General features: G+C 42.8%; 1 protein-coding gene across 6 annotated transcripts in view; it reads left to right on the top strand.

Moving 5' to 3' along the window:
• LOC131937445 (uncharacterized) overlaps positions 1-19,637 on the top strand; it is a 43,676-nt gene extending 24,039 nt beyond the window's left edge. For 5 of the 6 annotated variants that reach the window (XM_059294892.1, XM_059294887.1, XM_059294891.1 and 2 more), the window contains 21 exons: positions 276-344; positions 1,166-1,270; positions 1,829-2,016; positions 2,097-2,347; positions 3,970-4,033; positions 4,749-4,879; positions 5,282-5,484; positions 6,186-6,375; positions 6,547-6,707; positions 7,118-7,224; positions 7,837-7,994; positions 8,394-8,605; positions 9,053-9,282; positions 9,680-9,838; positions 10,009-10,144; positions 10,721-10,820; positions 10,949-11,235; positions 13,527-15,514; positions 16,750-17,141; positions 17,594-17,711; positions 17,938-19,637. In XM_059294892.1, coding sequence (XP_059150875.1) covers positions 276-344; positions 1,166-1,270; positions 1,829-2,016; positions 2,097-2,347; positions 3,970-4,033; positions 4,749-4,879; positions 5,282-5,484; positions 6,186-6,375; positions 6,547-6,707; positions 7,118-7,224; positions 7,837-7,994; positions 8,394-8,605; positions 9,053-9,282; positions 9,680-9,838; positions 10,009-10,144; positions 10,721-10,820; positions 10,949-11,235; positions 13,527-15,514; positions 16,750-17,141; positions 17,594-17,711; positions 17,938-18,757 — 6,069 coding nt within the window. In that variant the 3' untranslated portion in view covers positions 18,758-19,637. The remainder of the gene's footprint in view (positions 1-275; positions 345-1,165; positions 1,271-1,828; positions 2,017-2,096; positions 2,348-3,969; positions 4,034-4,748; positions 4,880-5,281; positions 5,485-6,185; positions 6,376-6,546; positions 6,708-7,117; positions 7,225-7,836; positions 7,995-8,393; positions 8,606-9,052; positions 9,283-9,679; positions 9,839-10,008; positions 10,145-10,720; positions 10,821-10,948; positions 11,236-13,526; positions 15,515-16,749; positions 17,142-17,593; positions 17,712-17,937) is intronic. The other variant, XM_059294888.1, reaches the window with a different exon arrangement.
• Positions 19,638-27,184: the final 7,547 nt, after the last annotated feature.

Genomic DNA, 27,184 nt, shown 5'->3' with positions numbered 1-27,184 from the left:
AGTTCGGTTCCCGAGAGTGCGTTAGTATGACGTTCCTGAGTCCACCCAGCGGGTATCTAACTCGAGTTAGGGAAAGTAAAACAAGCTCGGCATAGAGCTGACCATATCACAGACAAAAAGGTAAGCTCTACTTCATCTGCTCCATGGACCGCCCGGTCCTGGAGGGTACCTTCTTGCCACACAAAGTATCAATTACAGCCGATGTCGTAATTATATTTTGCTACGTTGTGTTAAATTTTGTATGGTCAAGACTTACCTGGACATTTTGTCCACAGCTGTACGAGGACAAAAACTACCACAGAGTCAGCGTGGAAATGGACAAAAAAATCATCACACATCTCCGGGTGAGTTTTGTCTTGTGAATGTCGCACTTGTGAATGTCGCACTTGTGAATGTCGCACTTGTGAATGTCGCTCTTGTGAATCTCGCACTTGTGAATGTCGCACTTGTGAATGTCGCACTTGTGAATGTCGCACTTGTGAATGTCGCACTAGTAAATGTCGCTCTTGTGAATGTTGCACTTGTGAATGTCGCACTTGTGAATGTCGCACTTGTGAATGTCGCAATTGTGAATGTAACTCTGGTGAATGTCGCAGTTGTGAATGTCGCAATTGTGAATGTCGCAATTGTGAATGTCTCTGGTGAATGTCGCAGTTGTGAATGTCGCAATTGTGAATGTCGCAATTGTGAATGTCGCACTTGTGAATGTCACTCTGGTGAATGTCGCAGTTGTGAATGTCGCACTTGTGAATGTCACTCTGGTGAATGTCGCAGTTGTGAATGTCGCACTTGTGAATGTCGCACTTGTGAATGTCGCACTTGTGAATGTCACTCTGGTGAATGTCGCAGTTGTGAATGTCGCACTTGTGAATGTCGCACTTGTGAATGTCGCACTTGTGAATGTCACTCTGGTGAATGTCGCAGTTGTGAATGTCGCACTTGTGAATGTCGCACTTGTGAATGTCGCACTTGTGAATGTCACTCTGGTGAATGTCGCAGTTGTGAATGTCGCACTTGTGAATGTCGCACTTGTGAATGTCGCACTTGTTCAAACACCGGTTTATGGTTAGTGGTTTGTTTGTACTGTAATTTTTAAAACGGTGTGTTTAAGATTGAACTAATGTCAGTAATGGCCTTGAATTTTGACACGAACTTTTATTTCCAGCGCAACTTGAACAAAAGGGGGAGCAGACGTGAGGACACGGAGATATCGGGGGGTGGGGCTGGAGCTGATGCAGAGTCGAGGAGGGGGAGTGTCAGGACAGGACAGGTAGGTCACAGGGTGAAGGTCACGAGTTAGAGGTCACTGGGTGACGGTCACGGGTTAGAGGTCACTGGATGAAGGTCACGTGTTAGAGGTCATTGAGTGAAGGTCACTCGTTGGAGGTCATTGTGTAAAGGTCTATTGGCAAAGGTCAATCGGTAAAGGTCGATTGGTGAAGGTCACTGATTATGGTCACTGAGTGAAAGTTAGTGGGTGAAACTCTCGAGGTCTGAGGTCCCGGGATGAGCCTGGGGTTTTGGGTGTTGGGTGTGAGGTGTGAGGTCGTTTATTGGAGTCAGAGATTGGGTGCTTGAGGTCATATAATGGTGCTCAAACATTGGGTTACTTGTGGTCTTAAAATGATGTGTTTATTACGTTGTATTGCCACAAGCAGCAAGTAGAGTGTACTTAATACAACATGTGTGTGTTGTGGAGATCTTAACGGGTTTAAAAAACAAGCAGTGTTGTATAGTGTAATATGTGTTAAGACCTACCTTATCCTCCGTATACTAACAAAGCTCGACTACTGAAATAATTGTTGAAATATCGTCCTATGTATGCCAGTCACGTGCGGAAGGACGAGATCGTCTCTTCTCGAGCTACTCCGAGATCGGCGAGAAAATACGAGACAAGTCCCGACACCCTTTTCCTCAGACCTCGCCCTACACCCTACACCACCAGAACACCATTGCATGGGACGGGGACGGCGACACCGGAAGTGCCAGAGACTCTCCCAACAGGCTGCAGATCTCGTAAGTTCTTGTTTCACTGAGTGTCTCACGTTGTACAAACTAGCTTCACACAACAACTCGTATCTCCATCTTTGTTACAGGCCTCTGGACAACACAGTATCAGATGTTGACAGCCGGGGGTCGGCCCGTCAGGGATCGGGCCGTCAGGGGTCGGGAAGTCAGGGGTCGAGAAGTCAGGGGTCGGGCGGTCGGGTGAGTGTTGATGCTATCAAGCACGGGGACGCCGGTAAACTCCGAGAGAAGATGTTGATCACTGAGGTCACCAACATGTTGGGGCCGGATGTTGGGATTGATGTACCCGTGGATGATGGCGGCGATGTGGACATCAGTGGTGAGACATCATTCGGACTTGTACACATCAGTACACATGCATGCACATCCATACACATCCATGCACATCCATACACATCCATGCACATCCATACACATCAATACACATCCATACACATCCATACACATCCATACACATCCATACACATCCATACACATCCATACACATCCATACACATCCATACACATCCATACACATCCATACACATCCATACACATCCATACACATCCATACACACATCCATCCACATCCATACACATCCATAGTCATCACAACGCTTCAGTAGTCATCGATACACACAAATTCATAACAATACCTATCAATACACATATATGTGATCGCCATATCTATAGAAGCCTACATTCACAGCCACTGAATGGTAATGTGCATATTTTGTTTCTGACAAAAAAAATTTGAAAAATACATAATATTCAAACAATAATAATTCTGTAACTAAAAATGATCTTTAGTTCTAATCGAATTTCACAACAACTTTAAAAAAGATGATTTAACAAATTTCTACGAATAAAAACATATTTAAAAATACATCATAAACAACAATCATCATCAAATCAACCTTATCAACCAATCAACCAACCCACCAACCAACCAACCAACCAACCAATCAGCCAACCAACTAACCCACCAACCAACCAACCAACCAACCCACCAACCAACCAACCAACCAACCAACCCACCAACCAACCAACCAACCAACCAACCAACTAACCAACCAACCAACCCACCAACCCACCAACCAACCAACCCACCAACCAACCAACCAACCAACCAACCCACCAACCAACCAACCAACCAATCAGCCAACCAACACACCAACCAACCAACCAACCAACCAACCCACCAACCCACCAACCCACCAACCAACCAACCCACCAACCAACCAACCAACCAACCAACCCACCAACCTACCAACCCACCAATCAGCCAACCAACACACCAACCCACCAACCAACCAACCAACCAACCCACCAACCCACCAACCCACCAACCAACCAACCCACCAACCAACCAACAAACCAACCAACCCACCAACCAACCAACCAACCAACCAACCAACCAACCAACCCACCAACCAACCAACCAACCAATCAGCCAACCAACTAACCAACCAACCAACCCACCAACCTACCAACCCACCAACCCACCAACCAACACACCAACCAACCAACCAACCAACCAACCAACCAATCAGCCAACCAACTAACCAACCAACCAACCAACTAACCAACCAACCAACCAATCAGCCAACCAACTAACCAACCAACCAACCAACCCACCAACCCACCCACCAACCAACCAACCAATCAGCCAACCAACTAACCAACCAACCAACCCACCAACCCACCAACCCACCAACCAACACACCAACCAACCAACCAACCAACCAACCAATCAGCCAACCAACTAACCAACCAACCAACCAACCAACCAACCAATCAGCCAACCAACTAACCAACCAACCAACCAACCCACCAACCAACCAACCAACCAATCAGCCAACCAACTAACCAACCAACCAACCCAGCAACCCACCAACCCACCAGCCAACCCACCAGCCAACCTACCAACCAGCCTCTATAACAAAATACTTTCTGTACCAGCAGACGAGACCCAGGACTTCCGTCGTCTTGTCGTCAGCCCCGTACAGACCCCCACAGCCAGAAGGTAAAGCTGTCTCTCTCATAAAGTAAAGTCTGTCACTGTCATAAAGTAAAGTCTGTCACTAAAGTAAAGTCTGTCACTGTCATAAAGTAAAGTCTGTCACTATCATAAAGTAAAGTCTGTCACTAAAGTAAAGTCTGTCACTCTCATAAAGTAAAGTCTGTCACTAAAGTAAAGTAAAGTCTGACACTAAAGTAAAGTCTGTAATAAGGTAAAGTCTGTCATAAAGTAAAGTCTGTCACTAAAGTAAAGTAAAGTCTGTCACTAAAGTAAAGTAAAGTCTGACACTAAAGTAAAGTCTGTCAGTAAAGTCTGTCATAAGGTCTGACACTGTCACAAATGTAAAGTCTGTCGCTGACACTAAAGTAAAGTTTAAAGTAAAGTCTGACGCAATTGTAAAGTTCGACTTTAAAAGTCAAGTTTTCCGCAAAAGTAAAGCTAATGCAAAAGTGATGTTTGAAAACAAAAGTTTGGCAAACAATTTAAAAACTCCTCGAAATTATAAAAATTGCTATTTTACGAGAACGATATCTTGGTAATATTATATTCTTTACAACACTTAATGATGTATACTTTACACACTAGTGGTGTATACTTTACACTTCTAATGATGTATACTCTACACACTTAATGATGTATACTTTACACACCCCGATGTTAATTAAAAAAGCACATAAACCTAACAGAGTCTAATTGTATTTCAACTTGCTCCCCTCAGACCCCTGACCCAAGAAAATGGCCGCTACACGGTGGGGGAGCGGATGTTTGACCTGCTGGATGGGGCGGTGGAGAAAAAATGTCCGCCTGACCACACGGTCGTTCACCTGTACATAGCTGCTGAGGTCTCAGGTACAGTTGGTCATTCTTTGGGGGTCATTCTTGTTGGTCAGTCTTGTTGGTCAGTCTTGTTTTGGTCATTGTTTGTGATCAGTCTTGTTTTCGTCATTGCTTGTGGTCAGTCTTGTTAGCTACATAGCATAACATGCTACCAAAATCTTACACAGATCTTACGAAAATATTGTAGTAAAATCTTACTTAAATCTTTCGAAATATTGTGATAAATCTGACCTAAATATTACGGAAATATTGTGAAAAAATCTTATCTAAATCTTACGGAAATATTGTGATGATATTACCTATTTTGTTGTTATATTTTTAAAAATGTATTTAATTATTGGCTCCCTTTTTTTAAAACGAATGTTAGCCTCCCTTGAATTAAAACATTTTTGTTAACTCCCCTTAATTTGACAGACTCCGACGCCGAGAGAAACATGTTGCAGGAAGTCTTGTACCCCAGGCTCCGAGACTTGTATCGAGAGAGAGGACATGAGCTGAGAGTCTATGACCTTCAGTGGGGGTTCAAGGACGTGCTCTCTGATGACCACGGGGTACCGGAAGTTCTGAGAAAGTCAATAGCCAGAACACAGGAGGCTCCGTTTGGCATCAACTTCATGGTAACTCATGGAATCTTGTCTCGAGGGTCGGGAGGGGGGGGGGCTGGATGGTAAGTGTATAGACGGTCATGATACCTAAAAGATGAACCTGTAAACAAAAAGTCTGGGTAGTTTGACAAAGGTTACTTTCCATATAATTTTCCGAATTTTATTATTTTAAAAACCCGCTATGGTTACTGGATGATTGTGCTCAAACTGTGGTCAGACGAAAGATTAAATAAATGAAATATTATTAAGTCTATTATTTTTATTGTGCTTTTGTAATGCTTTTCCCAAAAGTTTTATTTAACTATCCAAATGTGTAGCAGTGTAATTAATGTGTTACTAATGTAATCAGATTTTTTTTGTGATCGATGCTAACGTTGGATATGTTGTACCTAGTATCCTAATGTTAGATATGTTGTATTGAGTATCCTAATATTTGATATGCTGTACTGAGTAGAGTAGCCTAATTTTAGATATGTTGTACTGTATATTCTAATGTTGGATGTGTATCCTAATGTTGAATGTGTTGTACTGTGTATCCTAATGTTGGATGTCTTGTACAGTGTCCTAATGTTGGATGTGTTGTAATGTGTATTTTAATGTTGGATGTGCTGTACTGTGTGTCCTTATGTTGGATGTGTTGTACTGTGTATTTTAATTTTGGATAAAATGTTGTACTGTATATCCTAATGTTGGATGTACCGTCTGCTCTGAAGATCATCCTCGGAGAAAAGTTTGGCGCCCAAGTTTTGCCACAACAGATTCCAAAAGACGACTTTGACGCCATCTTGGCTGAAGCTTCAGCTTATATAGAGGAACAAAAATGGCGGCTCAACATCAAGATGGCGGACATTGAGAGCTTCAAGGCCGAACGGGAACGTGAATACAACGGGGTGGAGGCTTCCGGTCAGTTTAGTCCCACTCATAATACACATACACATACACACACACATACCACCAGTTTAGATCACCAGCATTTCTAGATCCTGCGCATACTTAGGTAGCAAGGTCATCTCATCCCATCTAACATTACCTGTGTGACCTTGACCCAATGTACTCACATCTCCACACCTCCAGAGCCAACAGAGAAACTGCCCAACGGTTCCACCGACTCTGGTGATGACGTGTCCCGGAAGTCGAGTATCAACAAAAATGGCAGCGAGCCACAGACAGAAGCCACAGACGAACGAAGAAGAAGAAGAAGTGTTGCACAAAAGAAGGAGCAGCAAGCGCTCAGAGTAAGAGGATTGTCTGAGTTCACATCCTCCCCCCCCCCCCCCATTACACCCAAACCCCCACACCTTGCCTCCACTGGAGTTTTACAGAATTGTAATCGCAAATTGTGAAGTTGATCAAAGCAAAAAGAGAAGTATCGATTTGTTTCAATAGAAACAAAATGTTTTTAAATAAGAGAAAAAAAAGTATACATTTTCAACTCCCCAATTTTTTAATTAAATCGTTGAACGTATTTTATAGCTACTGTTGAAGAATGTTAAGAACATTTTAAATTGTACGTTAACCTGCTACATTTATAGACTGTCTTTGAAATATTTTATTTTATAGTCGGTCACTGACCTGTAATATATTGAGTGGGTCACTGACCTTTAATATGTTTATTCAATCACTAACCTCTGACCTTTGTGTCCAGCAAATCAAAGAAGCCGAGGACCAGCTGCCAGACCTGGATCTGTTACGTCAGTGGTACCAGCTGGACGAGAACTCGGTGCCGCCAGTCTACAGACTCCAGAACATTGGGTCAGTTGCTGTGGTCGGGTGGTGTGGTCAGTTGCTGTGGTCGGGTGGTGTGGTGGGAAGGTGGTGTGGTGGCAAGGTGGTGTGGTCAGGTGGTGTGGTGGACAGGTGGTGTGGTCAGGTGGTGTGGTGGTGAGGTCAGGTGGTGTGGTCAGGTGGTGTGGTGGACAGGTGGTGTGGTCAGGTGGTGTGGTGTGGTGGACAGGTGGTGTGGTGGACAGGTGTGTGGTGTGAAGGTGGTATGGTGGTAAGGTGATGTGGTCAGTTGGTGTGGTGGACAGGTGGTATGGTGGTAAGGTGGTGTGGACAGGTGGTGTGGTGGACAGGTGGTGTGGTGGTCAGGTGGTGTGGTCAGGTGGTGTGGTGGACAGGTGGTGTGGTGGCAAGGTGGTGTGGTGGCAAGGTGGTGTGGTCAGTTGGTGTGGTGGACAGGTGGTGTGGTGGTCAGGTGATGTGGTGGTCAGGTGGTGTGGACAGTTGGTGTGGTCAGGTGATGTGGTGGACAGGTGATGTGATTAGACCTATAGCTATAACGTACAGAGACTAGACCTATAGCCATAGCTTGCAGTGCTTGATCTAAAACTCAATAACAAACTGCTTGTCTCCTGCTTCTAGAAATGTCTTCAAGGACATCCTGAGAAACGACGCCACCAAACGGGCCATGGCCAAGTCATCATTCCAGGCCATGGCCAACAAACTTCTCAGTATCATACACACCTTCGCCCCGCTCGCCCTGAAGAACGACAAGACATTTAACACCTACACGTCATCAGGTAACGTCACACCTTCTAGTTGAAGTCTTTTCTTGAGAGGCTACAACTGTCTAGAATTCTTCAATTAAAGTTCTATTTTAAACCAAACAAAAGTACAGTTCTCTTTCGAGACTCACGGCACATGGAGCTAATGAAGTAGAGTTCAACAGTTTCTTTGAACTCGACTTTAAAAAAAACTCCATTTTCCTTTATCATAAATATAAACACTGAATAATTTGTCTCCAATAAGCTTGCAGTAAACTTAGATCTATTATTATCATAACGACTTTTTGAATTCATTTAAATAACATCAACTCCTGACCCAAAAAAAATTATAATTACAATATTTCACTGACGTAAACTTGTGTGTCCCCAACCCTAACACGCTATGATCTCCCTCCCCCCCCCCCCCCACCCCAGTGTTCGGCATGCAGTTGGAAGACATCCTGGAACACGACACGTCACCCGCCCACACGGCTTGCGTCATCAGGACAATTGACCAGCTGGCTGACCACCTGCAGGACGCCGCGGCTGAGGACTACCTTGACCTCACCAACGACAGGACGCCATCTTTAGACGAGAGGGCGTGGAACAAAATCCAGAACATTCGAAAAGATGTGCACAAGGGAATGGTCAGTTGTCCTTTTGTTAATTGTTTTTAAAACAGTATTTAAAAAATTGTGAACTTTATCGACTTGTCCCGTATGCACACTGTTGTAAATATACAACTTAAGTATTTTTGGCCTCCATTATAATAACCTTAATGATTAATGCAGTGTCCACACTACTAAATTTGTGTTAAATTTTGTAAACAATAAGTCCACCTGTCCATAACGTAAGTAAAAGTCCACCTATCTATAACGTAAGAAAATGTCCACCTGTCCATAACGTAAGAAAATGTCCACCTATCCATAACGTAAGAAAATGTCCACCTTTCCATAACGTAAGAAAATGTCCACCTATCCATAACGTAAGAAAATGTCCACCTATCTATAACGTAAGAAAATGTCCACCTATCTATAACGTAAGAAAATGTCCACCTATCCATGACGTAAGCAAATGTCTACCTACCGTTTCAGGTTCCAGAGAATCACGTGAGCAGCTACCTGCTGGAGTGGTCGCCTGGCGGCATCAAGCCCGGCATCCGGCGAGACCACGGCGTGTACGTGGACCGGATCTCCAGGACGCTCTTTGACCTGACCCTGCACGAGCTGGACACAACGGCAGAGGAGGTGGGAGGGGAGGGGCGACACTGGCAGCAGGAACTGTTTCCAGAAGTCTCGCAGCACGTGAGATGTTGTCACGAGAAGTAAGCGAGATCTGTTCAAGTAGAGTCACATGACGTGTGAAAGTGATGCTATATTTATATCAAAGATAAAGGACATGAAAGATATTTTTGTTGGTTGAAGCGGATTAGTTTAAAGATGTATAGATATTGGTTGAAGCGGATTAGTTTAAAGATGTATAGATGTTGGTTGAAGCGGATTAGTTTAAAGATGTATAGATATTGGTTGAAGCGGATTAGTTTAATCCTTGACTTCTGTCTTGCACTCACGCTTAGCATACCGACCTCACATTACACGCAGCTACATCAGCATCTGACCATGTCTTGTTTCACCACACACTAAAACCCTAACCCAACCCAACCCTAGCTGTTGATATAGCGAGAACATCGGCTTGAGTTGACTCTCGATCTCCGTCTACAGGGCCAGCAAGTTTGAAGGAAGAAAAGACGAGCTGACCATCATCAAAGCCTACCTCAGATCTGACTCAAGGACACCACTGGTGCTCTTCGGGAAACCCGGAAGTGGAAAGTCGGCCATCTTGGGGAAAACTGCCAAAGAAATTAACAAATGGTTTAAAAGGTATTAAACGTAGCATATTGTATTTTCGCAACATGTCAAACTAGAAATACAAATTGTTTGATTAGAAAGTATTGAGTTAGTCAAATACATCCAACATTTTATGGTAGAAGTAAAACTTGTTATTTGAATGCTGTGTCAGTCAACCCCTACCCCTCCCCTTCCCTCCCCAGTGATGATCTGGTACCCAGGGTCATAGTTCGGGTCATCGGCTCCACGGTAGACTCTACTGACGTCAGACTGATGTTACATCACGTGTGTCAGCAGTTATGTCACATCTTTGATCAGAATCCTGCCGAGATTCCTGTGGTGAGTTCTTCATGCAAAGTTATGTGGACCTCATGTGTTTGGTGTATGTTCTTCATGCAAGGTTCTGTGGACCACATGTGTTTAGTGTGGACTATATGTTTGGTGTATGTTCTTCATGCAAGGTTCTGTGGACCACATGTGTTTAGTGTGGACTATATGTTTGGTGTATGTTCTTCATGCAAGGTTCTGTGGACCTCGTGTGTTTGGTGTGGACTATATGTTTGGTGTATGTTCTACTTGTAGGTTTCTGTGGGCCTTATGTGTTTTGTCTGTGTTTTGTCATGTGTGTTTTGTACATGCCCCCATAACCCATGTGTATTTGTATTTAGTTCTCCTGCCGCCAAACGACGAACACATTTAGTTTACTGTCGTTATTTTCCTTATTTTTCCTTCCTTTTTATTCGAGTCAAATGAAATGCAATTTTTTCCCTGTATACTAATAAGAATACGTAAAACAATATGATCTTAAAGTAACACACAATCCAATCTAATTTGTGTAATAAGTCCCTCCTACAGATTCTTGTGACATTTAGTGTAGCATTAGACAAAATTAAAGTGTTGTTGTTTGTCTTGCAGGATATCAAAGGTGTGTCCAACGATTTCAGCTGCCGTATATCCAACGCTACAGAAGAAAATCCGCTCATCTTTATTTTTGATGGAGTGGATCGGCTCACAGGTGCGGGTTTTGTTTTGTTTTTACACTATCGGAAAATGAATTAGAGAATTAAAAATCAACAGAGCTTTAACCGATAATGTATTAAATTATACGCTTACCTTCAATCCGTGCTTACCTCTGTGTCGCAGGTCAGTTCGATGGTAGAAAACTTCAATGGCTGCCGACGTGCCTGCCGCCTCACGTCAAGATCATCATCTCCACCGTGTCTGACGACCGGTTCGAATGTCTGCCGGCCGCACGGAAGTTGCTGGACGGTCATGCCGGAAGTTTCCTGGAAGTCGGTCCACTGCCAGAACACGCGGCTCAAGCCCTACTGGACAACTGGTTCCAGAGCCAGCACCGGACCATCACTGACCACCAGTACAAGGTTCTGCTCGAGGCTTTCAGGAAGTGTCCCTACCCGTTGTTTCTTAAGGTGAGATAACTTTTGACAAAGTTAGCTTAAGTGTTTACAAGAGTTATAGTCCTTGGTTTATTTATTATCGAGTTAAGCCATTTAGTTTTTTTAGGGGAGCCGAACGTTTTCCCGAAAGACACTTGCCCGAATGCCGTTTGCCCGAAGGCCGATTTCCCGAATGGACACTTGCCCGAATGCGACAAATGCCCGAATGGACACTTGCCCGAATGCGACAAATGCCCGAATGGACACTTGCCCGAATGGGACAAATGCCCGAATGGACACTTGCCCGAATGCGACAAATGCCCGAATGCCACTTGCCCGAAGGCCGTTTGCCCGAAAAATGTTAATATTAGATAATAAATAATATTTCCAAATAGACATTCTTTAAATCAATTTCCGTTTGAAATTTTGATTATAAATACAATTCTAAACATAAAACAAAGTTGTTTATATTTTTAAATTTAGCTTTTATTACTTTCTCGTATATACGAAGTATAGAGAAAGTCTTGTAATCGTGCAAAAAAAAAAAACGAGATTTTTGCAAATCTCGACGTTTTACATCTCACTGATACGGAAAAACATAATTTTGCAATCTTGTCCGTATGTCTGTGTGTCTGTGTGTGTGTGTGTGTGTGTGTGTGTGTCCGTGTGTAAACACGATAACTTGAGTACCGTTACAGCTAGGTTGATGAAATTTCATATACAAGTATTTTATCAAAATCGTAGATCCGTATCAACTTTTGAGCGATTTCGGATAACCGGAAGTGGTACTTTTTCTACTTAGAATTTTTCAAAAGCCTATAACTTGAGTACTATTTCAGATAGATAGATGAAATTTGATATGTAAGTAAAAGATCTAATTCTCTACCTTCTGTAAAATTTTGAGAATTTTTCGTTGACCGGAAGTACTTATTTACGCTACTTCCGATTTCTCAAAAAACTAATCTAAATTTTAAAAGTACTAATAATATTGCGCACTATTATGCGCTTTTTTATTCGCGTTCACTTGGTGTGCAATTAATTTGTCTACGAGATTTTATTCTATTTTTAAAACTTTAAGTATTTAAAATGGATTAAAAATCATGTCTATAGCCCGAGTTCCCATCCCCTGTTATTTTATATAAGAATATTCGAGAAAGTTTAGGGGAGATCACTCCCGGTTTATTTTTTTTTCAAAACTGAAAAAGTGCAGTAAGAAAAACTTTATTCTTCAATAAATGTAAGGTGATGTTGGCGGCGGTGTTCTAACATTCTTTTGATGAATGTTTTGGAACACCTTGTTTAGCCGACGTGTTGCCGTGGTTATATAGTTTTTATGACACGGCGTAAGCGGCGCGGCGTCTCGCAACGTTGAACAGAAGCGCGTTTGTTTGTTTATCTTGTTATGCTTAACTTGTGTGGTGATCATTTAACAAAAGAATGAGGCGAGGTCTAGGTAGCAAATTTAAAAACTAAACTTAGTCAAATATGTTTGATCTCCATTTAATGCACCTTGTTAAAACAATGTGTTAAAGCGATTACTTAATAAAGAAAGCAAAACTCATTTTACAATACGGAGATGAATGAAAATTGTATTTTTGTCTAATTTCATATATGGAAGAGAAAGTATGTTTCTACACTTTTTAAATATCAAATACAAATTAATTTAAAATGTCTGCTTGGTAATATATAATATTATTTTTTCACTTTCTTTTTGCGTAGATGTGTTTTGTTTACCAACATTTTAAATTTAAATTGATTACAAATGATTATTTAGTAATATATAATGTTAACATTTTTCGGGCAAACGGCCTTCGGGCAAGTGGCATTCGGGCATTTGTCGCATTCGGGCAAGTGTCCATTCGGGCATTTGTCCCATTCGGGCAAGTGTCCATTCGGGCATTTGTCGCATTCGGGCAAGTGGCATTCGGGCATTTGTCGCATTCGGGCAAGTGTCCATTCGAGCGTTTGTCGCATTCGGGCAAGTGTCCATTCGGGCGTTTGTCGCATTCGGGCAAGTGTCCATTCGGGCATTTGTCGCATTCGGGCAAGTGTCTTTCGGGAATTTGTCGTAGACCCGTTTTTTAGCAAGTATGTTTATCTTTTAAATTTCTACAATATACAATAATCATCATTAATGGTATTTGTAGTAAGTAACACTGTTAGCAGTTGACAAGTGGGGTTAAAGTCAGGGCTAGAGATGGGAATATATGGAATATTATGTAGTTTGGCATAGTTTAGGGTAGGTTTACACATTACCGGCATTATTTACCGGCTCCTAAACCATTGCAACATTCCGTCTAATGCCGTTACACCTGTCCCCGCAGGTCGCCTTCACTGAGGTGGTGACGTGGACGTCCTACATGAAGCTGGAGGCCGTCAAGCTGGGCGAGACGGTCAAGAAACTGGCCACGCTCCGGTTCGGCCGGCTGGAGAGAGACCACGGGGAGCCTCTGGTCAGGCGAGCCCTCGGCTACATCACGGCGGCCCGGAGCGGCTTGACCTTCAACGAGATGGAAGATGTTCTGTCGCTGGATGATGTCGTGATGGATGATGTCGTGGCCACACACAGGATGCAGAGGCGGCGCTTGCCCACACTGCTGTGGGTGCGGCTGCTGGAAGACATGGGGGATCTGGTCGCCGAGGTCAGGGCGGATGGCGTCAAGACGTTCAGGTGGGCGCACGCGGACATGCACGACGCGGCAGAAGAAAGATACCTGCTGCAGAGAGACAAGGCGCCGTCCTACCACAAGGCTCTCTCTGAGTATTTCCTGGGGCTGTGGGCGGGCACGCCTAAACCTTTCACCGGGAATGAGAAAGGAAGCGACCGGCTAATATCGCACCAGGAGCTGTACTTCCAGCCCCAGCAGTCTAAAACTGAGCGCGTGTACAACTTGAGGCGGGTGAACGAGCTGCCGTTCCATCTGTTGAGGTCCCAGCAGAACGCCCTGCTCAAGCAGCACTGTCTGTGTAGCTTTGAGTGGATGTTGGCCAAACTCTGCGGCACCTCCCTCATAGCGCTGCTGGAGGAGTATCACGTGGTACTGGCTCTAGAGCCCGGGGAGGTGGAGCTGAGGGTAATCTCGGAGGTTCTCCAACTGTCTCGGAAAGCACTGATGCGTGACCCTCGTCAGCTCGGCTCTCAGATCGTCGGTAGACTCCAGCGGATCATCACAGCAGACGCCCCCAAATCCCCGGGGGACCCAAAGAAGTTCCCCACCCTGCTCGTGCTGCTGTCGGCCGCCAAGCAGTCGTCCCTCCCCGTTCTCATCCCGTCCACCACGTGCCTGAGTGAGCCGGGCGGGATGATGTATGACGTCATGTCCGGACACACAGCGCCCGTCACGGCCCTGACGCTGACCACTGACGGACTTCGTGTGCTGACCGCATCCAGAGACCGAACCATCAAACTCTGGGACATTCGATCCGGCAAAGTTTTAAAATCAATGAAAGATCAAGGATCGGACATTTCCGTTATACGAACTGCCATGGCCAATTCCTTAGCTGTCACGGTTGAAAATTCCGTTATCAGAATTTGGAATTTACAAAATGAAAAATGTGTTTTTGTCATCGATAGCTACATCGACCCAGCCAGTATATGTCTGGCGTCTGACGGCCGTCTTCTGGTTGCCGTCTTTGATGGGTCAAACGTTTTCCGTTCTTGGAATCTGGACAATTTTGGTCTAATATGTGAGGAAATTATTCCCGACCATAGCATCCACAAAGACAATTCCATTTTAATCGCAGACTCTTCTTCCGGCGACCAGGTACTGCACGCGTTCAGGAGCGGCAACTTCGCGACTGTGCATCACGCGAGGACGGGGAAGATTGTCAAAAATCTGGACTGCCACGACAAGTCGTCGGCCGTGGTGGCGCTGGCCATCTCTAGGGAGTACTTCATCATCTGCTGCCGCCAGCAGAACCTGACGCTCAGCGAGATCCACACGCTGGAACTCTTTGACGCGGCCAAGTGCACGTACATCAGGAGCATCCGCGGCTGTCCGCAAGACAGCATCAGGAACTTGTTCGTGAACCTAGCCGGAAGTCACGCCATCGCTGTCTCCGTCAACCGCACCAACAAAACATCAGACGTGGTCCTGTACAACCTGGAGACCGAGGACCACAAGCACCTGGCCTCACATCCCTGCGTCAGCCCCCTCTGCGCATGTCTCGACTTCCGGTTCTGCTTGACAGGCGCTGAAGACGAAAACTTCCTGCGGCTGTGGGACCTGAGTTCAAAGGTCAACCAGCCAGTGCCCAAGTTAAAGAAACAACACGGAATCGCTGACATATGGCCCATGATAGATAACCCAAGGTAGCTAAACCTAACCACATAATTAATGTTTTACATATAAATTCTGGTAACTATGATATTTAAAAAAAAAACATTGAATAAGAAAACCTATTACTCAGGAACTTTTCTAAGGCACACGTTTATTTATTTTCTATTATTTTTTTTTAATGATTTTTAGTTTAATCTAAGAGTAGTGCACACTCAGCAATGATTTTTTTTTACTTTCTCGTATATACGAAGTATAGAGAAAGTCTTGTAATCGTGCAAAAAAAAAATCGAGATTTTTACAAATCTCGACGTTTTACACCTCACTGATACGGAAAAAAATAATTTTGCAATCTTGTCCGTAAGTCTGTGTGTCTCTGTGTGTGTGTGTCTGTGTGTGTGTGTGTGTAAACACGATAACTTGAGTACCGTTACAACTAGGTTGATGAAATTTCTTATATAAGTATTTTATCAAAATCGTAGATCCTGATCAACTTTTGAGCGATTTCCGATAACCGGAAGTGGTACTTTTTCTACTTTGAATTTTTTAAAAGCCTATAAATTGAGTACTATTTCAGATAGATAAATGAAATTTCACATGTAAGTTAAAGATCTACTTTTCCACCTTCTCTCAGATTTTGAGTAATTTCCGTTGATCGGAAGTACTAATTTACGCTATTTCCGAATTCTCAAAAACTAATGTAAATTTATAAAGTACTAATAATATTCCGCACTATTATGCACATTTTGTTTTGCGTTCGCTTGGTGCGCAATTCTTTTTTCTATGAGATTCTATTCTATTTTAAAAAGTTTAAGTATTTAAAATGGATTAAAAATCATAACTATATCCCGAGTTCCCATCCCCTGTTGTTTTATATAAGAATATTCGAGAATGTTTAGGGGAGATCACTCCCGGTTTATTTTATATTTGTACACATTGTGTTTGGTCTCATGTACACATTGTGTTTGGTCTCATGTACACATTGTGTTTGGTCTCATGTACACATGTTGTTTGGTCTCATGTACACATTGTGTTTGGTCTCATGTACACATTGTGTTTGGTCTTATGTACACATTGTGTTTGGTGTCATGTACACATTGTGTTTGGTCTCATGTACACATTGTCATTGGTCTCATTTACACATTGTGTTTGGTCTAGTGTACACATTGTGTTTGGTCTCATGTACACATTGTATTTGGTCTCGTGTACACATTGTGTTTGGTCTCGTGTACACATTGTGTTTACTCTCATGTACACATTGTGTTTGCAGATATGTGGTAGCCAAGGCCATCAACAACGGACCAATCAGCGTGTGGAACGTGGCAAAAGGCAAGTGTCTGCAGGCCGCCGTGAGGATCGAGCGAGGGCTGGCTGAAGGCACGGACGCCATGGTCATGCGCAACACCCAGCTGGTCATCCTGACGGACAAGGGAATCTCCAGCGCCACGGACGACTCCAGGCCCGTCTTCCAGACCGTGCTGGTCTACGACCTCAAGCTCAAGAGGTACACGCGCCGGCTGACCGGCTGCTACATCGTGCCGGCTCCGTCACACGAGTACGTTCTGCTGGACAGTGAGAACCTGCTGGGGCCGTCAGACAACAGGACGCACTTCATCATCTGGAGCCTGCAGTCTGGACATGCTGTGGCTAGGATCAAAACAGGTAGGGGTCAAGGGGTCAAGGGGATCAAGGGTACACTAAAACACACTTCATCATCTGGAGCCTGCAGTCTGGGCATGCTGTGGCTAGGATCAAGACAGGTAGGGGGTCAAGGGGTCAAGGGTACACTAAATCACACGTCATCATTGGGGGTGGTCCAATGTTTTAACATGGAGGTGGGAGAGGGGCTCCAAACGTGAACTGAATCAGTTATAAAAGGTGTTTGTTTTAATTGATTGAGATCCCACCTAATATAACTACCTAATTATTCGTATGTCGTAGAACATATTATCAAGAAAGCAAGGTTATATAAACCAGTTGAATTTTACAAGCTACAGATTTCTCCGGCATCCTACTGTTATCAAATCAACCATCACATTTCTCCCTTATCTACTGTTTAACAAAGCAACCATCACATCCTTTATCTATTGTTTAACAAAGCAACAAATTCTCAGGTTTCAAAGAGCTGGAACGGAGAAGGCTGGACAAGGGGACGCAACTGATCACTGCCCCAAAACTCAAGAGAAGTGACTCGGAGTCTATGACGCCGTGGGAGAGACGTGCCGAGACAACGTGAGTCATATTGTCACATCGATTTGGCGGCCGTAGTTGTCACATTTATGTTGGCGGCCATATTAGTCACATTTATGTTGGCGGCCATATTTGTAACAATCTTGGCGTAGGCCTTCTTTGTCTCCTAGTCTAATACATCATTAGAGCCTTGAAGTAAAAAATATTTAAAATAATGCTAATCAATTAACTAGCATGCTGAATGTGTCTGTTGTGTGTCCACCTCCAGGTCGGCCAAGACACGACGTCACGAGCAGGAGAAAGAGAGGGAGAAACAGAGGCTGGAGGAGCTGAGGAAGGAGAAGGACAACGCCGTTGACCGCTTCCTCATCAGCGGCGACCAGAAGGTCATCGTGGCCTCCTTCTACTCACACCACCTGTGCGTGTTCGACGTCCCTAGCAGAAAGCACGTGCAGACCTTACAGACTGAGTACTCCATGATGTTCCTGCACAACGCCGCTCTCACACACGACGGCAGCCATCTTGTACACGCAAACTATGACGAGGACAGCAAAATCAGTTACGTCACTCTGTGGGACTGCACGACAGGGGAGGTAAAGAGAAGATTAAAAAGGGAGACAAAAGTCGCGGCTATTGGTATCACAGATGACGCACAGCGAATCGTCATAGGGCGTGCCGTCAACGAGCTCCATATATGGGACCCGATGAAGCCGAGTTCCCTGAGACGGATTCAAGGCTACGACGGTCTACGGTTTGAGATCAACTCGAAAATTTTTGTCGTGGACAACGGCAGCAAGGCCATCGTGTTTGCCGGGGACGTGTCAGTGTGGGACCTGGACCAGGGGACGGCACTGTCCGTGTTCACGCCGGACACCCGCATCACCGTGTGCAGCACCCTGCTGGGCGGGCAGCTCGTCGTGTTCGGCATGTACGACAAGCCGGAGCTGGTCATCCTGAAGCTCATGTCCGGCTCTATGCCGCAGACGGAGGACACCGGGGGTGTCGAGCTGTTCGGCGAGACGACAGGCGACACTTCCGACGAAGATGAAAACGACGAGGAAGAAGCAGAAAAAAGTAAAACCAAATAAACTTTGAAGATGTGAGTTGAGTGGAGTATAAATAATTCAAAGCTTGGATATGATGAACTTCCGCTTTCAATAAGGGGAGATCATTTAAAGTCTTTTCTGCTAGTCATATAGTTCGTACAATGAACTATTTGTAATGGGAATCTGTAATAGATTCTAGCCCAGTTAGTTTATAAAGACCCGTACCGTTACCGCATAAACCCAATCGTCATTTAAAATTCATTGTATGCTAACAAAATTAACAAATAACTTCCCAAGACTATTCATCAAAAAAATGTAATCATTTTTTTTTTTACAATTTACCTGAATAGAAAATTGATTATATCTAGGCTAGACAGTTAAATGATAGAATCAAGATTCCCTTCAGTTAAAACTCTATTTCAAATATTCTTGAGCAATGTTTGGTTATAGAGTGACCGCAGTAGCGTGGTTAAAATGCCCCACTTTATTCGACTCAAGCAGAGCCAGGCTTACATACAGTAACTTGTTCTTTTTTGTGCGATGTGTGGGCCTCTAGTACTGCAGCATTGTGAAAGTCGTGATACTTATTTAACAAATGGAATGTGATGTCTAATCAGTATTATCTATATTTACAATCATTCAGTATTTTATTCTCCTTGTAATCACATCAGTATTACAAAATGATTTTTTTCAACACATCTTAAAATATATTTATAATCATAATATTTAAAACGTAAATCTTTAAGCTTGATATGTATAGGTTACTAATTTATTATGATTGAATGTGTACAATTATGCTTGCCATTATCTAAAGTTTACTACTAAAATGATTGATTGTGTACTATTATGTTTGCCAATATGTAATGTTTACTACTAAAATTAATCATAAAAAAGTGTTTTACAAATAAACCTGAGAAGTCTGCCCAGTGTTGAAAATTATCCTTGTTTGAAGAAATGTGTTTGTTCTACGCAGAGGCGTAGCGAGCCTTCCCGGCGCCCGGGGACAAACTTTCAATTTGGCGCCCCCCTCGGGAACAACCTTTCAATTTTTAATTTGCACCCCACTCAAACTTTCCATTTGCGCCCCCCCCCCCCTCAAACTTTCAATTTGCACCCCCCTCAAACTTTCCATTCGCACCTTCCCCCCCCCCCCCATATATTTTTTATATTTATAATGCAAAACTGCAGCTAAAATTATATTTCAATTTGTTTTTCCAACCAATTTCGGCGCCCCCTGAGGTCGGCGCCCGGGGACATATATACCCCCCCATCGCTACGCCTCTGGTTCTACGTTTTTTGGACGGTATGTTATGTGGTGACCCCTAAGATCTAGGAGAAATGTGTCTTCCAGTGACCAACACCCACTTAAACCAGGCTACTACTAATTAGCCCACGCTTAGCCAGGACAAGCTACTACTAATTAGCCCACGCTTATCCAGGGCAAGCTACTACTAATTAACCAACTCAGATCAGGCTTAAGCCCACACCTAACCAGAGCAGGCTACCACTAATTAATCCAACCCCACCCACAATATTCTACCATTAATTAACCCACACAAAACAGGCTAAAATTAATTAACCAAAACAAAACAGGCTAAATTTAATTAACCCACACAAAACAGGCTAAAATTAATTAACCCACACAGAACAGGCTAAAATTAATTAACCCACACAGAACAGGCTAAAATTAATTAACCCACACAGAACAGGCTAAAATTAATTAACCCACACAGAACAGGCTAAAATTAATTAGATCACATTCCCCCAGAAGAGACTGCTAATTACTGCCATATACTGCCGGTCTATCTCGGCCCTAGGATTCGAACTTGTGACTTCTGGATGAACAATCTCTTGCTCTACCACGCCGCCCCCTAAACAACCCACACCGACCGGTGCAGCCTGGAACTAAAAGATCCACATAACTCTCCGACCATACAGCAGTTTACCCATTACCAGCTGACGCAAGACCATTGACCCATGTCCACCGACTACTCTATTTTCAAATGACCCAAAACCTTATGACCCAATGACCCAGAAAGACCCACTAAAACCGCTAAACTAAGAAAACTGTGAACAACCCTACCAGCACTACCTCCACCTCACAAACTACACAATTCACAACGTCCGCCATCTTGCCAGCAAACTTACAACGCGACCGTTTTAAAGGTTTTCTTTTATTTACAGCGTGTTCTGTCCCCCGTTTTAAAAGTTTTCTTTTATTTACAGCGTGTTCTGGCCCCCACAGATGTGACGATAATTGTGCTCAAATTTGACAAAAAAATCGGTCATCGCCGAGCGATAACCTCGCCCGTCCCCTCCACCGTCCCCCGTCCCCGTCCCTGCTCACACATTAGACGGACAGTCCTGAGAGAAAATGGTCCGTTCAACACCAGGGACGTGGGGGGGCAGGGGCATGGGGGGGGGGAGGGAGAAGCGAGACACGGGTATCGATTCTTTGATTTTAACTTGAAAATAGAAGAATCGATTTTTTTTAAATTTTAATTAGGAAATAAGAGTAGATTTTAAAACCAAAATAAAGTACTTCTTTTTTTTTTTTTACAAAAATAGGATAATTAGCAAACCACAGCAGCCTGTCACACTGGGGCGGTCTCTTGTCCAGAATGTGTTTCTTCTAGTGAATTTTCTTACCGGAAAACCCGCTGAGAGTGTCCATGGCCTTGACCTTAGCTGTGAGTGTCATTGGCCTTGACCTTCGCTGAGAGTGGCCATGGCCTTTGGCCTTGCACTCATTTTTAGGGTCAGTAACACATAGATTGCGACTTGCATTCAAACACAATCATGTATCACCAGCATATCTCACAATTCAACACCCAATCATTGTTTGACATAATCATATCTTAATCAATGTTTAATTGTCTCACAATACTACATTCCATTATCTACAGATTTCACAATCATATTCCCACACATTGTTGCCCTCACATTTCCACATACCAAGGCGAATCACGGTCTACCTAACCCCCACATTAAACCCTCACATTAGACCCTCACATTAGACCCTCACCTGTCCCCACAAACAGGCTAATCAATGTTTCCGTGAGCGAAGTTTAACCGGCTAAATCTAACGCACTGCGTGTCTCCAGCACACGTAATTGAGCGGATGATTCTTTTGATTTATTTTTTATAAGTTAACGAAACGCTCCATACAACAAACAGTTTTACCCTTCATTAAATATTCTATAGATCTACGTATTCCTTCCTCGCAGGTATTCAGCGGTTAATACGATCTGGTAATTGTGTAATGCTCGACCAGAACAACACTTGCTAAATACAACTTCATCGATAGATGTTTCATCACGGAGGTCTTCTATAGAACTAATGCGACAACGGAAAATGGTTATTGATAAAATGGGAACGAAGAAAACTATAATGGCGAGATGGAATCGGGAATGTTTGTGCTATTTATAGCTTAGGGCCTGTACATGAAATTTCATACCGCCGAGAGAGGATGGGAGAGTAGTTCAAAAACTGATGACGTCATCGATTGGAGACGGGGGGGGGGGGGGGGGGGTTCTGTGATGACGGGTTGATATTAACCAACGTGATTCCAAAAATAGAGTTACTAGAACCAGGTGTTAACGTATACGTTGACAGCTGGGAAATAAAACCGTCAGCATCTTTACGTTTTCAGTTGGTGATGGTAGCTGTCCACAATTTGTGATGGTAGTTGTTCAGAAAATTCTTGATGTGTCTGAAAATTCACGGTATATTAGCAGTAGTGTTTCTTCCAGACTTTCTTCTCAGGGGGTGGGGGGTGGGGGTGATATTTCCGGGGGGGGGGGAGGCGGTCTGAGGATGTTTTTTTCCTGATATAGAAATTTTGTTCATTACTGTAATTGGACATTTTTTATGTCAGATTTGTTCCATATAGTGATTGCCATTTTTGTGAAACAAAAATGCCTCTCTAAAAGGGAGGGGATGTGACCTACTTAGGTCTGTTTGGCTTTATGTATATTCAATCTCCTGAGATATGTATTTGTCCTTGGGAGAATTGTCAGTTCACTGGTACAACCCGGTCAACTGAACGCTGTCACATCATGTGATTGTAAGTTTAATCCCTGGCAGAACCTCAACCAATGGACTTGCGACCATGAGGATCCTTGACTGACCCTCAACCAATAGTCGTAAGACTTTTGAGTTATTTCCCCTTACTCTGAGTTGTATTTAATCACGGGATTCTCAAGTCCAGAGGCCGCCAGATTGACCTAGGGACCAGGAGAGGTGTGCCTGTGGTTAGGTACGCCATTTTGCAGTATTGTTATTTTGTGACATGATTTCACCTTTTGTATAAGGAATTATGTGACTTGTTGTAGTTTACTGAATTTGTGTTCTGGTGTATTATTACACCTTTTTGACTATCGGTGATAGTTTAACCTGTATAAGGATTTCTATTGTTATAGAGGCAAATTGTCTCTCCTTGGTCTTTTGTTGTGGTTATTATGAGGCCAGTTCAGTTGTGTGTATTAATGATTTATCACAGCTGTGATGTATTGTGATTTTTCCCCAAACTGTAAGTTGGAGTTGAGTTTATTTATATTACACTGAGAATCTGTACATTTTGATCTTACCTAGTGTCATTATCTTGTACATAAATTAAAAAGGTATTCATAGTTTAAGTCGTGTGAGTCTCTTCGATTTGTCGTGTTTTACCCCTAGACTGAATTAACGAGCTCACGGCAAGTTGTTGAGATTCCGTTACAACGTCTTCTATCGGTACCATACCAAACGAACCTGGGGCGTCCGCTTCCTCCGCGGCTGTCGGAGGTCGGACATAACACTCCGAAAACCATTTAATTTTATAATAACCAACACACTATCGTGAATTTCCTCTTCTTAGATTTTGATACTTGTTACTCGTTATAACGCACCTATTATATGCATATTCGTATAATACAAACTGACATTTCGACACACCCTTTCCCACCATATAACGTTGTATATGAGAGGTCTTTAATGACGCCGTTTAAACGCGCCAAATAAAAAAAAAATGACCCGTTTCTAAACGACGCCATTTCAGGTCGCCAAATGACCAGTTCTTCCACCAGCAGAATTGTCCCGGGTCCTGGAGAGCCGCTCCACCCCACCCTCCACCCCACCCTCCTACAGACACTCCAAACACGCGCGCAAAATCCTAAACAGCGGAAAAACCGCGCTGTTCGATTCTATTAATAAACCTTTGCGGAAATTCCCGTTAAAAAAACAAGTTACCTCCACTTAAGGAGGGCGCAAGAAGCTCTTGACCGGCCCTTCGTTACGTCCCACGGGAGCAGACGTTAGAGTCACGTGTCGCTACTTCCGGCTGCATTGCTCTCAGTTCTAACCTCGTTTTCATGAGTCGTCAGCCTCGATGTGGAGTTTTTGGTCACGTGACAATAGTAGCAATGAAGGTGAGTTGCCTCCCCTAGATAGGAGAAGAGTGCATGACCATTGGTCATTAAGGCTACTGCAAATGTTTGATCTCATCATAATGACTTAAAGAATGACATTAAGTAATACAATTAATGCCAGATAATAATTCAATGTCGTGTTTTAATTAAAAATTAGATAGTATCCCCACTCAAGTCTACTGTTACATGCGTATTATAGGATGGTCAGCGCCAATGATTGGTTGAGTTCAACAACAGTTTTACTTCTAGCTACACATTGGTCGCAGGGTCCCTGAAATGTTCCACCACCGTCGACATCCATTTAACCAATCGATTTGTACAGACGTCCACTACAAGGTAAGCGCCTTCATTAACCAACAGAGGTACTGAGGTCACATGGAACATATAGGAAGTTTTCAAAACGAAACATGTACAGTTCTAAAGCCGGAAAAGTGGTCAGCATGCAGAGTTTCTTTCAGGTATCTTTTTGGATAAGGGGCAGAGCCCGTCAACTGACACACCTCACGTGAACACCTCTCGTGAACACCTCTCGTGAACACCTCTCGATTAATGCAAACACACTCAACCAAGGGCCACAACTACATACAAAAAGTGGGTACCTGTCGTTCGAGCACACAACACACACAATCAGGAGACGCTACATGTCATGGACGTAACACACTCCAGATTAATTATTTTAAAGATTTATCAATGGTTGCTCTGGTTTGTTTTCGGTTGATTTTAATTCTGTTTTCCAAAAAGACGCCAATGTCTTAAAACCCCTCCCAGGGGTGGATCATGTTGGTAGTTTGGGACTCCGGACGCTGGGTAATATCCCTTGGGTCCGACAGAAACGGTGAGGTAGTGCCTAAAATGGCGGACTGTTAAGCTCGTATATCTACTTCTGTTTCTGCAATCTGTATCTGCTTTGATAACAAACAATAATTATCTGATAATATTTTTTTTTAAATGTAGGCAGTATTGTTAATTTTTACGGAGACTTCAAAAGCTGAAATAATTAAAGTACACATCTCCAAAACCAAGCAAGCCTTAAAACATGGCGATCGAAAAAAAATTCCAAGACCAAATGTAGACCTTCTAAAAGTAATGTCCTTAGCGTCCTACACACGGCATAGAATGCTGGAGAGTAACAACCGCCACCAACAGATCATTGGCTCTTGCGAGAGATAAAAGGCATCCACTGGCCTAACACCATCCCCAATGATAGAGTACTACGAGAGATGCAAGCAGTTTCCGAACATATCTAAAAAAGAAGATGGCGCTGGATGGGGCACCTTAATAATAAATCCAGGTGATATCGCAGGAACGGCGCTAAACTGGACGCCTCAAGGAAAAAGTAAAAAAGGGAGACGTGGAGGCGGGGAAGCAGCTGGCAGAGGCAGGACTGTCATGGGGGACTGTCAGGAAGCAGCTGACAGAGGCAGGACTGTCATAGGGGACTGCCGGGAAAATTGCCGGAGATAGGCCAAAGTAGCGACCCAAAGTGTCTTGGGCACAAAATGGAAAAGATGATTGGTGATCTCATTGGTAGTTGTATTGATACTTTCATTAGCTTCAATGGTAATTTTATAGATATTTTTGTTTGTAGACTGCGAAAAAAAAGGTACTATTACACCGACTGCGGATTTTGGACCCTTCCAATGTATCTAACGCCCCCATTCGACAAACACAAGACTTAATGACTGCACACGTTGAAACAATGTCTTTACCCCAACCACGCATGACGAGTTAACGGCCGCTTTTCGTGTGGTCGGGACATGAAGCACCCCCGGGCCACTCACCCACAAAACACAATTGCTTGTTTGTTTGTGCCATGGACAATAAATGTATGCAAATCAGGGCGAAAGTCTCACATTAAACTTTACTAATGTGACTTTCTTGAAGGGAGACTATAACAAGGGAAGATAATTTGTTGCTTCTGTTCAAATGAAAGATTGGATTTTTTTTTTTTTTTTTTGGCGATTGGTGCGGTTCATTCCTAATGGTCACTAACTTCATGAGAGGACATCAATATATATATATATATATATATATATATATATATATATATATATATATATATATATATATATATATATATATATATATATATATATTGAAAAGTAACTAGTATAGCATTAGAAAGTAAGTAACATCTGAAGGCATATGTCCACAATATGTAAGGAAAATGGTACATAGATTAGTGGTGAATATGTTAGTAACAGATTAGTAAAAACAAACTCGTCAAAAGTGATTTAGGCTATTGCCATTATGAAACCCTAACCTCCATATAATAATTAAATATTGGTATATGAAAGTAGAATATATACTGTATACTGTATATAAGAACCGGGTATACAATTTCAGCACCATTACCACTTATATTGTCACTAGCCGTTGATTTATCCCATGAATTATCGGTCTATATATTTTAATGGTATACATTTGTTAGAAGAATTTTTTTATAAAATAGCTATTGGTCAAAACGCAATGTGCTTTATTACAGGTTTAACAATATTAGTGACAAAGCAAAGGAATAACTAAACAGCTAAAATTCCGACACATTTAAAATAACATAGGCTACTAATACCTATTAGAAAATATAATAACAAATTATATACATAATTAGTCAACACAACACCATATTAAATGCACACATTTGATTAAAAGACTTAAATGACTGCGTTAAAAATCCAGCTTTTCAGTGGTATTTATGTTGTTTTTTAAAGTAATTTGTATTAGTTTTAGCCGAGGAAATTGTATAAATTTCATAACGTAAATCTATAGATCTAAATCAAATTTTAAGAAAATAGTTCATTTCTTCGTATTCTAAAATTTGAAGACGACGCCATTGGTTTTGTGTACTTTCCGTAATTCAAAGATATGACATGTGACGTCATCGATTTCGGCGTTCTTGTCCCAACTATAAACACTTTCCCGGTTGCATAATTAAAACTGTTTTTCTACATTCGAATATGCCTTTTTTATTTATTTTTCTTCTTTAAATAAAATTTTTATTTATACATTTAAAACATCTACCATATTATTTTCAACAAAAGTCCGTATCAAGTTCTCCATATAT

This window comes from Physella acuta, unplaced genomic scaffold, assembly GCF_028476545.2.
Source record: "Physella acuta isolate Inbredline_101_S28 unplaced genomic scaffold, ASM2847654v3 ptg000210l, whole genome shotgun sequence".
NCBI classification, from domain to species: Eukaryota; Metazoa; Mollusca; class Gastropoda; family Physidae; genus Physella; species Physella acuta.
This window is presented reverse-complemented; position numbering and strand designations above follow the sequence as displayed.